Source organism: Oryzias melastigma, linkage group LG9 (assembly GCF_002922805.2).
Source record: "Oryzias melastigma strain HK-1 linkage group LG9, ASM292280v2, whole genome shotgun sequence".
In the NCBI taxonomy this organism is placed as follows: Eukaryota; Metazoa; Chordata; class Actinopteri; order Beloniformes; family Adrianichthyidae; genus Oryzias; species Oryzias melastigma.
Window position 1 is genome coordinate 7,332,848 of NC_050520.1, and position 11,470 is coordinate 7,344,317.

Genomic DNA, 11,470 nt, shown 5'->3' on the forward strand with positions numbered 1-11,470 from the left:
AGGACTCCTCAATAACATCCCTCAGGTTTTCCTTGATGGACATGTCCATGGAGTTAAATTTCTGTTTCACTTGTTTGAGGGGTAAACTGGTAAAACAAAAACACACGTTATTACGTACAGACAGCTACATAAAAAGCAAATATTTCCAGTATTATATCATACCCCATATCAGCCAAATACTCCTGGAGTTTCTTTTGTCCATTTAGGGTCCAAAGCTTGAAGTGGCAGCACGTGTAGCAGGAGTTACAGATGCTCTCATACAGAGACCAGTGCTGGTAGAGCGTGAGACGCAGGCTGAGGCACAAGGAGAAAGAAAAATGAAAGATTTGGTCACTGCTGAGACTGAAAATGTTTCATTTAAAGCAGTGGTCCCCAAACCCCGAACCATGGATCGGTACCGGTCCACGATTCGATTTAATCTGATTCTGAAGGAAGTTTTATTTTGAAAAACTACTGGATATTTTCCACCACATCCAACTCGTTCTTGATGCAAGTCACTCGGTCAAGCGTCGAAAATCAATCAGCTAATTTCTTAAAGCAGCTTCGCTTAACGCAATATAAGAACCTACAAGCTTGTAAATTTAACAGAAAACAAACTTTCCAAATACGTTTTTATTTTTTTTTTATTTTTTCTAGCATGATTCTGAATCGTTTTAAATAATTAAAAAATGTAAAAGTAACAAGTTGAACTAAATGTGTAGTGTTTTTCACTGCGACAGTTTTGAAGAGCACACAATGGCTGACCTTCCAGATCTCATCGTCGGACCGCCCCCAACTTCACTTAAAGTGACCGTTTGGAAGCATTTTGGCTTTCATAGTGTTGAGGATCAATTTGATAAAAGTCACGCAGTGTGTAAGTTATGACACGACAAAATTAAATATGTAGGGAACATAACAAATTTGTGAAATCACAATGTGCGGCTAGCTAGACACTATTTATTTAGTTTGACAGGAGTTAAAGAACGGTTTATTAAAGCTGGTCTAATAATAAAACGTAACATTTTCTTATTTAAAGTTGTTGAGTTCAGGGAATTTTTTTCCCTTTTTATGCTGTAAAAGATTTTGGATTATCAAACAAAATATTATTAATATTCATTAATTTTTATGTTCTCACTAAAAGTATCAAGTAATAAGTATATTGGTGTTGTCTTTACTTAAAAAAATTAATCTAGTGGAGAAAAGTAGGTCATATTGGTCCTAGTCTCTTGTAGTAAAGAGAAACATTTCTTAAAAAATGCAGATCTGAAATGCATTAATTATTGTTTCATAATCAAATTTTTGCCTCCTGAATCTTGATTAAGGTGCCTCAAGAATCCCATCTCTAGCTGAATTCATATTTATTATTCTATTTAGAAAATACCAGTTTTAGTGACTGTTTTCATGTAATTATCCATTTTTTTATCCTCCACTTTGACACTTGTAGGTAAATCTATATTACATTTTAATAGATATTACATGAAATCCAGTATACAAATAAAGTTTAAACGAGGTGCAGATATTTTACAGAAAAATTGGACACCAACTTCTGCCTTGCACGGGCCAGTCTGTGAAAATATTGTCTAAATTGCTAAATTGCTTTATGGGCAGAAAAAAAAAAAAAATGCCACTTTAAAGAATGTAATTGTGACTAGAGATGATTTAAGGAGTCAAACCTACTCATATTCAAAGGAGATCCTCATGCAGTCGATGGACAGCGTGTTCTCGTCGTCTTCGTTACGGTGGCTGTGTCGGGAAACGTGCCGCTGCATGGTAGCGATATCTGTCACATACTTCATGCTAATGGAAAGTCACAGGGAGCAGCTCTGTGATAACACAATAAAGACACTTAATGTTATGAATCATAAGCTGAGAAGGTTCTTACTGTGTTATTTTATCATGAACCCACTGGTCTGTCAGGCCGACAATGGCCCACCTGAAACAAAAAAGGTTACCCTCATCAACCTGACACAAAACATTAAATTGATTGAAACTCCATGAGAAAGCTCACCAGAGCATGTCTTTGGTGTCTTTAGTCAAAACCCAGGCGAGCTCGAAAAACATCATAGCGGCCTAATGAACGTAACACAGAAAAAAACAAAAATTGTAAGTTCACTGGGCAGAAACTTTTACAATTTTTGAAAATATATACACTCACAGATGTCCCGTGGTATTCATATTGCTCATAGTCGAACAAGATTTCCTTCCTGCCAAATGTTGGAAACAGTTGGGATTAAACTACTGCACAATCTAATGGGAAATCCAAACAGCATTAAGTCAGTGACCAGACTTCACCTTCGAGCCTCCCATTCTCTCCTCGCTCGCTGTCTTTCTATTCTCCTCTCCAGAGCCCCCTTCAAAGGAGCAACACAGGTATGAGTGTGTTTTTGTCAGTTCTTCCATATGTTTCGTTAGGCCTACTTTCCCAGCTTACTTCATCAAATCTTCTTCGCTTTCCAGACGGCTCGGAGCCTTCATCGCTCTCATTTCCAGAGTCATCTTCATTCTCCTCATCTTCATCCCTAAAGATTTCATCGTACGAAGGCACGGCCAGGTCGTCATCCTGTTTGATCAGGAGTTTGATCTGTGGGCAAAATAACAGAAGCGGTTTTTATATGGTGGAGTTTAGGGTTTTCATATTTTCAGCAAAATAAAATTGATGCACCAGATGCTCCAAATCAGAAAATAGCTGTGTTTCATTTGTTGTTCAAGAGTTGTTTACTATTCATAGATCCTGATGCATCACCTGGGTGTCATTGTAAACATTGACAACGTCAACAGGTCGATGAGAGTCACAGATGAAAAAGATGGAGTCATCATCTGGCTGCAGCATTTCCAGCAGGTCAACATTTGCTCCACAGTTGATGAGAACAAAATAACGAAACTACAACAAAAGAAAGAAGAAAAAACAGTTTTTTAAAACATTATAAACCTTAATTCAGACATAGCAGTAAAAAAATGACTTTTTTTTTCTATAAATTGACCTGCTCTTTGTGTTCAAGGAAGGCGGTGCCGAGGTCCTGCCAGCCAGTAACTGGAACAAGTGTATACTGGATGTGGTCACAGTGAAACAACGCCTAGAAATAAATGAGAAAATAAATATTTTATCCCTATCAAATATAGTTTTATATAGATTTATCAATGTAAAATAACCCACAAAACAGAAAAACATGATCAAACAGGCATATTTTTTGTTCTTACGTGTTTATATAATCAATCTATAAGCAAATTCGATGCATAGCATGCTGTTTATAATTTTCACAACACATTTATCAATGAAAAAAACCCTTTGCAGAACATAAAACAATAAAAAACAGATATACACCAAAAAACATCAATATATATATATATATATATATATATATATATATATATATATATATATATATATATTCATTTGTTTTTGCCTAAATACTTTGATTTGTCAGTTTAGAACTCACATAAAACTGCTTTATATTTATAAATTGGTTTATTCCTGCACATATACGTCTTTTCCCTGCCCGATAATACCTAATTAGTCAAATATTTACTATTTACAAAACCACAGCTTTCAAAGTAAAAACAAATAAGTTTCTTGAAGTTAGCTTATTATCTTACCTGCAGGATTTTACAGGCACAAAGAGCGTCGATGTCTCCAGCAACCAGAAGTGCAACTCTCTATAAGTTCAGACATACGATAACATAACGAGATGTTTCATCTCTCAAATGTACAACTAAAACCAAACACTTATAAACACAAGCTGATAAACACAACAGTTCATATTAGCTTGCTAGCAAACAAATGTAAGAAATGTAGCCCCCAAAAACTTACTTGGTTGGCAACAACTTCATAAAAATCCTTTTTAATATCCGTGATAAACATGTTGCGATATCGAATATAAAATCTCCTAATTAAACAGGAGCGATAAAATCGACATAAAATGTATTTGACGGCGATTTGTTTTTGTTAGCTGTCAAGATCTGCGCTCTCAAAGCGGAGTAGGAAGTGTTCCGGTTGGAATCGTGGCGCCAAATCTGTAAACCAATCACTTGGTGTGAAGACGTTGACGTCATTGGGATTCCAACACGCCCACTCAGCTGAAAACAATATGGCGCTGAACCGCCTCTGTTCAGTGCATAAATAGATATAATTTCAGTTCCTTTCATTTGAATAAAAGAATAAAAAAACGTGTGAATATTAATGGATTAGATATGTTTTGTAACTTTAAAACATTGCATTCATATTTTCAAAGTTGCGCTTTATTTTAAAATATGCATTTTAAGCTATGAATTACTGAAAATCCACAAATAAAAATAAGAAAAGTTTTAAAGCAAATTGAAATACTTCTAGCCACAAAAAGATTAGTTGCAAAAATGTGTAGTTTTTTTTCATTGCACTTTTATATACTTGTGATTTGAAACAATTGGTGCTTTTTGTTTGAAATATTAAAATTTTGGAGCTTCCTACTTGATAAGATGCGTTATAAAGCCGAGCCCTTTGCTTAGAACGGAGGACGTAAACACCTGTCATATGTGCACTGTGCAAGTTTTATTGACAGTTACAGAAATCCTTTCATTGCAGTGATTTACTTAAAACAATACATTAGTGGTACTACCATTTTTTGACCCTGTACTGTTAGTTTTAATCATTTTGTTTATTTATAAAGCAGTTCTGAAATGATAAATAAATTAAAAGCCATTTCGGACTTTGCGAGTTTAACTAAAAACTAATATGCAACTTTTGTTAGTTTAAAAATTACTTTTTTTAAATTACTTAGTGAATATACATACATATATATATATATATATATATATCATTTAATGGCTAGATGTGCTTTTGGAATGTTTTATTTCTGAATCACTAACATTTTGTGAACAAAACAAGTCAAAAATCAATTTATTTTAAGAGTTTTAATCAGTGATTTGACTTCATAAAATTACTCAGTACAATAACATACCTTAGAATGAAATCCATTCCAGTTATGTACAAAAATGAAAAAGAAAAAACAAAAACACATTTTCCACATCTCAGTTTTTTTTAATCTACAGTCCAACAGTTTTGATCTAACACACATATAACTATACTGAACAGATTTTTGGCTAGCTTTAGCATGTAGTTAATAACCTTGCTTGTTATTTCCCAACTCCAAACATGGATGGACCCCAAAGAAAAAGTGCGAACAACAGGCAGCATTGCAGAAGTATTCCAAACCACAGTTTGACAAGAGTCACCGACAAGTTTCATCAAAAGCATCACAACGTTCAACCGTGACGCTGTCCTGACTTCACAGTAACATAGCAGGCTTTAGTAATGACAAAAGATTTAAAAAAAATGAGTAACCTGTTCCAACGTATATGTACTGATGGGGTTAAAGTTCAAAGAATAGACCAGAGCAATGGGTTTATGGGTCAAGCATGCAGGACTTCACCAAAATGCTGTAAAGTAAATCGGAATGTTGTGAAACATGATTCTATCGACACACTCGTCACAGAACAAAGACAGTTTGAATAAATTAACAAGCTTTCAGATCAAATACTCTAGCACATTTTTTCTGAAGTAACAGACTAAGTAAACATTTGGTTTCCAAAGTCCCCCGTCCACATGATGTAACTTCTATTCTCCACGTTTTCACTTTCAAGATTAACATTTATGAGGAGAAGTTCAAGTTTTTGTTGAGATCAACGCTGAATGCCACATTAAACAGTGTGTTTCCTGTCGACAATTAATTTAGAACAAAGACAAATCGATTACTGACATGATCAAAGAGGTGAGTGAAGGCACAACATTTTCCATTCTTTTGATTTCTTTTTCTGGAAGAGACAAAAAGAAGAAACAGAAGAAAGTGCTATGGCCCTGTAAAACTGAAAGGTTCAAGTAAAAAAACACAAAAACAGGAAGTTCACCATGGAAAGAAACAACAGCAGTGTAAATTAAGGAAAGTGTCAAATCTAGCAAATTAACAGGAATGATATTACTGGTTTTATAAAGAACACAAAATTGTAGCCATTCACAGCGTAGAAAACCTGACCAGCAGGACTGAAAGCGAGCATCATCACCACCGACCTGAATCCGTCTGTCCTCCAACAACCTACACGTGCACACATTTTAACCACAACCGGGCTCGTTCAAACAGATGTGTCATCAAAAAAACAAAGTAACAAGACTCTACTGTCTTAATCCCTCTAAGGTGTGCTGTTCAGCTCAATCCGGGATGTGATTATCATTGGAGCACAGCAGGCACTAGAAGAAAAGCCGAAAGTAAGAATGCTACATCAGAATGTTATGCTGAGAATTAGACAGAAAAAGGCTAATCCAGATTAAAGAAATCTGGCAATAGAAACATTCAAAATATGCTAGAGGAAGACTAAAAGACCTTAAGCAGCCAAAACATAGGCAGCAATTAACAATTCATGCTAACGGAGTTGATTCAAATATAGTTTTTAAGAAAAAAGTCATTAAGAAATGGAATAGTCTGTTTTTTCAAAAGAAAAATTGAGTCTTACATTTTAACTATATACCAGATTATTTATATAAACTTGAACATAAATCTAATTTGTAACATTTGTGAAACTTTTCCATCTTCTACAACCATGTCTTTGAGCTTGTTCATAGTGTTAACACAAATCCATCATCATTTTCAGGCAGCTTCTTTTAAGACTCACATATGATTCTTGAAAAATCACAAAGTTTTGCCCTAAATGAACAACAGCTGACAGAGTTAAGTAAGGGGCAGAAGACCTTTTGGTGGACGCTTCTCTGCTGCGTTTGAAGTTCACCTGAGCGTGGAGAAAACGGCATCAGGATCCGCAGAGGAGTCCGAAAACATTTGTGCTGTGGGCTTGTTGTCATGTTTAGATCGTTGGACTGTGTGCTAACATCATTTCAGATGATCTCCTTAACTATTGATAACAGAAGATTGTTATTCTACACATAAAACGGAGAATCCTAAAGGTGCAAAAACGGGAATTTACATTGTACTCCATTGAAAATAACATCAGTGGAGGGTAACGCTTCTATAAGGGTAGGATGTAGCTGGAGTTGGCCAGCTTGCGGTCTTGTGCAGCGGGAAGCGTGTCCCTGTGTCGCAGAGGTCTGTGGCAGTCGGTGTCCTGAAGAGGAGGGAAGTGCTGTCGGTAGCAGAGCCAGGCGGAGGCCAGGCCCAGCAGAGAGCCCACCAACACGTCTACACGGAAACACAGCAGGAGGTGCAGGCTTAAACAACTTTGACTTCAAGTCCTACTTTTGATAAGAACTACAACAAAATAAAATTCTGATTAAAAACCTATAATCAATGCATTTTTGTCTCTTGATCAGACTACTGGAATACTGTAATAATGTATTCCGGTGAGTGTTACATCCACGTAAATGTTACTTAAATGATGCAAAACCCGTTTTCTGAGAATAATCGATAAGCAATCCCCTCGGTTGTTTGATAAATATTCTGGACTTAAGAAAAAATATGGCAACTTTTTAAAAAATAAAAAGTGATTATATAAAATTCCTTAATACCACTCCATTACAACTTAAGTTATTTGATAATTATTATTTTTAACGAATGTGTTTTGTGTGTACTGTTTGTATAACTGCAATATGTCTATTAATGAAGGGCAATTATACTGTCAAGAAGTTGGCATCATCTTCTTTAATTTTCGTTTTTATTCTAATCAATGACTTATTCTGATATATCTGTGTTTAGTAATTTTGTATTGTTATATTCATTTATCTTTAATGCTTGAAATACATATAAACCAATAAATAAAAAATGCATAGTGTGTGTACTGTTTGCATACATGCAAATGTGTCTGTTTATGCAATTGTCATGAAAGTAGTATAAACTTAATTTATTTTCCAAAAAAATATGATTATTGTAAATTCGTCTAATATATCCATGTATTTGTATTAATCCAGCGATTTAGCCATAAAAAACTGAAGTTTTCTTGAACATAGCTTCTGCAAAGCAGCAATAATTCATTAGAAATTTCCCTGAGCTGTGGGCAAGACCGCTGGCATGGAGCAACCCCGCCCCCCTTTCCTCCTTACATTGTTAAGAGATCAGAGCATGTGCAGTGTATTTTCTATGCAACAAAAAAGCTCTTTTTCTAACACATTTTTAAAATCTGGTCTTGATTCACAAAAAAATGAAAATAAAAATGCCCAGAAATGCAATTTTAAAATCTTATCTTTAGTAATTTATGTCTGAAAAATGCCTCAAGAACATGTTAAAAAACCAAAAATGTGATTTTGTCTCAATCTGAGTTCTTTCCTTCTCTTTCACTTAGTCCTCCGAACGGAGAGTTATGAAAAAAATTGCGTCTCATATTTCGGATGTCACTTTCATTCGATGACGTCACTAATAATTGCCAGTTTGCTAGCTTTAGCAAGTAGCTTCCAGCGATTGAATATACATAACAGCAGTTGTTTTATAACTTTAAAAAGGTCATTAATTACATTTAAATGCACATTTCTGTGCTTCAGAGCCCACCCACGTGAAGAAAAACGCTCATACAATGCAGTTTACCCTCCGCTTGGAGGGTAAAATGTAAAAATACATTTCCTGGACACAACTTGCACTTTCCTGCCCCTTCAGATGGAGGGGAGAAGGGAAGGATTCGGATTGGGCCTTTCATCTAAGCGGTTCTTTGAGGATGATTTGTGCTGTACAAATAAATATATTATTTCTTATTTTTAATCAATTTGACTCAATTAGAATGAATTCTCCTCCTAACCATTTATTTGTGTGATTTTCTTCTTAAAAAAACGACTTTAGCTTCATACCTTGCCAGTGATGTTTGTAGTCGCAGGTTCTAGAGAGGGCAATTACAGTCGCAACCAGCAACGGGGTAAGGAATGTGCACAGCCGCCACGCTCTGCCCTGACCTGCTGTACTGAAGCACCGCAGCTTCCCCGCAATATACAAGGAGGTGAAACCCAAACCTGCAAAGGCAACTGAGACAAAGCACACAAAATGATGACAGATATTTGATATTCTAACAAGGAAGTAAAAATCAGAGAGCAGAGGATTCATCAAACAGTAACACAGAAGGTTTTCATCTGTACACAAAGAGATTAAATTTCAATATTCTGCATGTATTTTTAAACCCTTTAAAGCCCTTCTGCATCACTTGGTACATATTTGAACCACTGAAAGGAAAGTTGGCCATAATGGGTTCTTACAGGAAGAGTGCCCGCTGGGAAAGCTCTTTCTGCCTTCCATGACAATATCTGGGTCACCGCTACAGCGCAGGTCCAAGTTCATCTGACCGTCTGGGAAACAACGGTAGAAGAAGTCTGGTCTGGGCCTGAGGGAAGACGCAGCCAGGCAGAAGACGCATTTAGGATTCAACGCACCGGGACAATGTTCTCAAGCTGGAAGAAGACGCGGTCAGCGTACCTGCCGACAGCAAGTTTGATGACGTTGGTGAAAACGCCATTAAGCACCAGAGTCAGGGTCACAGCTGGATCACAGGAGGAAACACAACTGAATCATGAAAAAGACAAGTGAACTTGAGAAGTTCAGCAACAAATGGGAGAAAAAGATGAAAAGCTTTTGCGTGGTTTTTACCCAGAGAGGCTTCTTTTAGATCGCCGCGTTCTGATTTATTCAGGAAGGCGAAAGCCAGGATTACAACCAGAGGGGTGAAAACAGCAATACTCTAACACACACAAACACAAGAACCAAGGATAATAGAGTTAGCCCTTAAACAAAAAAACAACAGTTTCAGATCCATGCCAGCACACACACTTACAAACATAAGAGACGTAGGTACATGATCTTTCTCCACACGACGGAATTTATACAGCCACATCTCCTCCGGCTGGATCTCCCGGTAGAAAGGAGGAAGCTGCTCTGTCACTCTAAACACAACATAAGAGCATTTGCATTCTAGATAATGGGCCGATTCACTGAAACACAGAGAGTGCAGGTGAGAGCGGACAACATACAAAAACACCAAGAACAACACCAGCCGGACGGAAACTTCTGACAAGAACCCACGCAGCAGCTTCCTCTTCATCTTGGTTCAGGGATTGGACTTCAGTCAACATCAAACATGCTCAATCCTCCTCCCTTTGACTATATTTGAAGGAAAAAAAAGTTTTAATTCAAGATTATCAGAAAAAGAAAGGAGGAACATTTTTCAGGTTGACTTAATTTTAGTATGAGACATATTCTGTTTTTATGATTATTTTTAAGACAAATGTATAAATCGTTATTTCATTTTGTAATAAAGTCTGATTTTCTACAAAGTGCAACAACTAAAAAATGTTTATTCACAAAGTTTAGATTCAATAAATTCAGAAATATTTCGTAAAGTTAGAGATGAATACATAAACATAAACTAAAGCAATTTGAATTAGAATATTTGTTGTAATTTGTATTAAAAAGCTGATTTCAGCCTTAAAAAATGCACTCTAAAGATCATTATTATCTTTGACGGAAACAGTGGGTGAAGTAAACAACCCTAGAAGACTGTTTCTTCACCCTGACAGCATTTACCGTCAGGGTGCTGTTCTACAGGTTTTGCAGGATTATTGCAAGGATTAGGATTAATTAGGATTATTTGCAGGTTTATTTGTAAAGCAAATTCATAAACACGTTGAGGCAAATTAAAAGGGCATAAACATAAGGAAGAAATAAAACTGTAAAATTAAAATAGTGAACTTAAAAATGACATTAAAATAAAAATAATAAGATATTATAAAGAATGAACGCTTATCTAAAATAATCAGGAAATGCAAAGAAGCATTCTTAAAACATATATATTCAAAATTCCTTTGGCTTTCTACTATGCTCATTCTAATTCCTGGACTTTTATCATAATAATAGGTAATGGTAGGTTTGAAAATCACAGTAAGGCCAACGAGCTGCACCTGAACACAACACGTTCAGGGTAAGAAACATTTTAGGAATGTCCGTTTTCTCCAATAAATCACTAATCCGAGAATAAACAATTCAGGCGATGCACAAATCACCACAAATCATTCCCTTGTTGAAAAGTCTGCTAAAGCTAGTTAGCAACATCTGTCAAACAAGACATCTGGCTCATTTCCGTGTAATCAAAACAAGATGTTACGGTAAAAATACTGACCTTTAGCTTGCCATTTCTTAAACCACCCTCTTTCCCCGACAAAGAAGCGCAGTTATCGAGAGGCTCTCCTAGTCATCCTCTCTTCTGGGCGACGGGGAAATTCACGAATACATGGAAACAGGGATGTCACAGAGGAGGCAAGTTAAGCTAATTGATGACTCGGCTACTTCCGGTTCAGATTTTTAAAAATAAAGTGCGTTATGCGTTAGTCGGTTTGCAAAACTATATAAAATGTGTGTTTGTGTGGATGTATATTAAATATTAAAGTTGAAAAACAAGGAAAAAAATACTAGTTGTTTAATACAAATATTTTATTTTAAAAATCACAGTAAGTTTACTAAATAATGTAAATTTGCCAGTTTATAAATTGTTTGAAAAAAATATTTTTTAAAAAATGAAGTTACATATTACACTTTTTTGTTGTTAC

General features: G+C 35.7%; 2 protein-coding genes across 3 annotated transcripts in view; both read right to left on the reverse strand.

The window, feature by feature from the left end:
* cdc45 (CDC45 cell division cycle 45 homolog (S. cerevisiae)) overlaps window positions 1-3,990 on the reverse strand; it is a 6,266-nt gene extending 2,276 nt beyond the window's left edge. Inside the window, exons 1-12 of the mRNA XM_024274761.2 lie at window positions 3,788-3,990; window positions 3,574-3,633; window positions 2,961-3,053; window positions 2,723-2,860; window positions 2,411-2,560; window positions 2,272-2,330; window positions 2,135-2,183; window positions 1,988-2,049; window positions 1,862-1,912; window positions 1,657-1,776; window positions 163-294; window positions 1-86 (exon numbers count right to left, since the gene is read on the reverse strand). The exon at window positions 1-86 is cut by the window's left edge and continues 6 nt beyond it. Of these exons, the coding sequence (XP_024130529.1) occupies window positions 1-86; window positions 163-294; window positions 1,657-1,776; window positions 1,862-1,912; window positions 1,988-2,049; window positions 2,135-2,183; window positions 2,272-2,330; window positions 2,411-2,560; window positions 2,723-2,860; window positions 2,961-3,053; window positions 3,574-3,633; window positions 3,788-3,838 (1,051 nt within the window). The 5' untranslated portion in view covers window positions 3,839-3,990. The remainder of the gene's footprint in view (window positions 87-162; window positions 295-1,656; window positions 1,777-1,861; window positions 1,913-1,987; window positions 2,050-2,134; window positions 2,184-2,271; window positions 2,331-2,410; window positions 2,561-2,722; window positions 2,861-2,960; window positions 3,054-3,573; window positions 3,634-3,787) is intronic.
* An 861-nt stretch (window positions 3,991-4,851) lies between these two features.
* On the reverse strand, window positions 4,852-11,207 carry plpp5 (phospholipid phosphatase 5). Of its 2 annotated transcripts, XM_024274755.2 has the most exons (8): window positions 11,044-11,207; window positions 9,899-10,028; window positions 9,703-9,811; window positions 9,519-9,609; window positions 9,348-9,411; window positions 9,131-9,255; window positions 8,732-8,902; window positions 4,852-7,139 (listed from the first exon to the last, which is right to left on the reverse strand). In XM_024274755.2, exons 2-8 carry the CDS (start codon window positions 9,967-9,969, stop codon window positions 6,970-6,972), a joined length of 801 nt encoding a protein of 266 aa, XP_024130523.1. In that variant the 5' UTR covers window positions 9,970-10,028; window positions 11,044-11,207; the 3' UTR covers window positions 4,852-6,969. The 2 variants fall into 2 exon arrangements, with proteins under 2 accessions (XP_024130523.1, XP_024130526.1); XM_024274758.2 differs by lacking the exon at window positions 9,899-10,028.
* Between the last annotated feature and the right edge of the window lie 263 nt (window positions 11,208-11,470).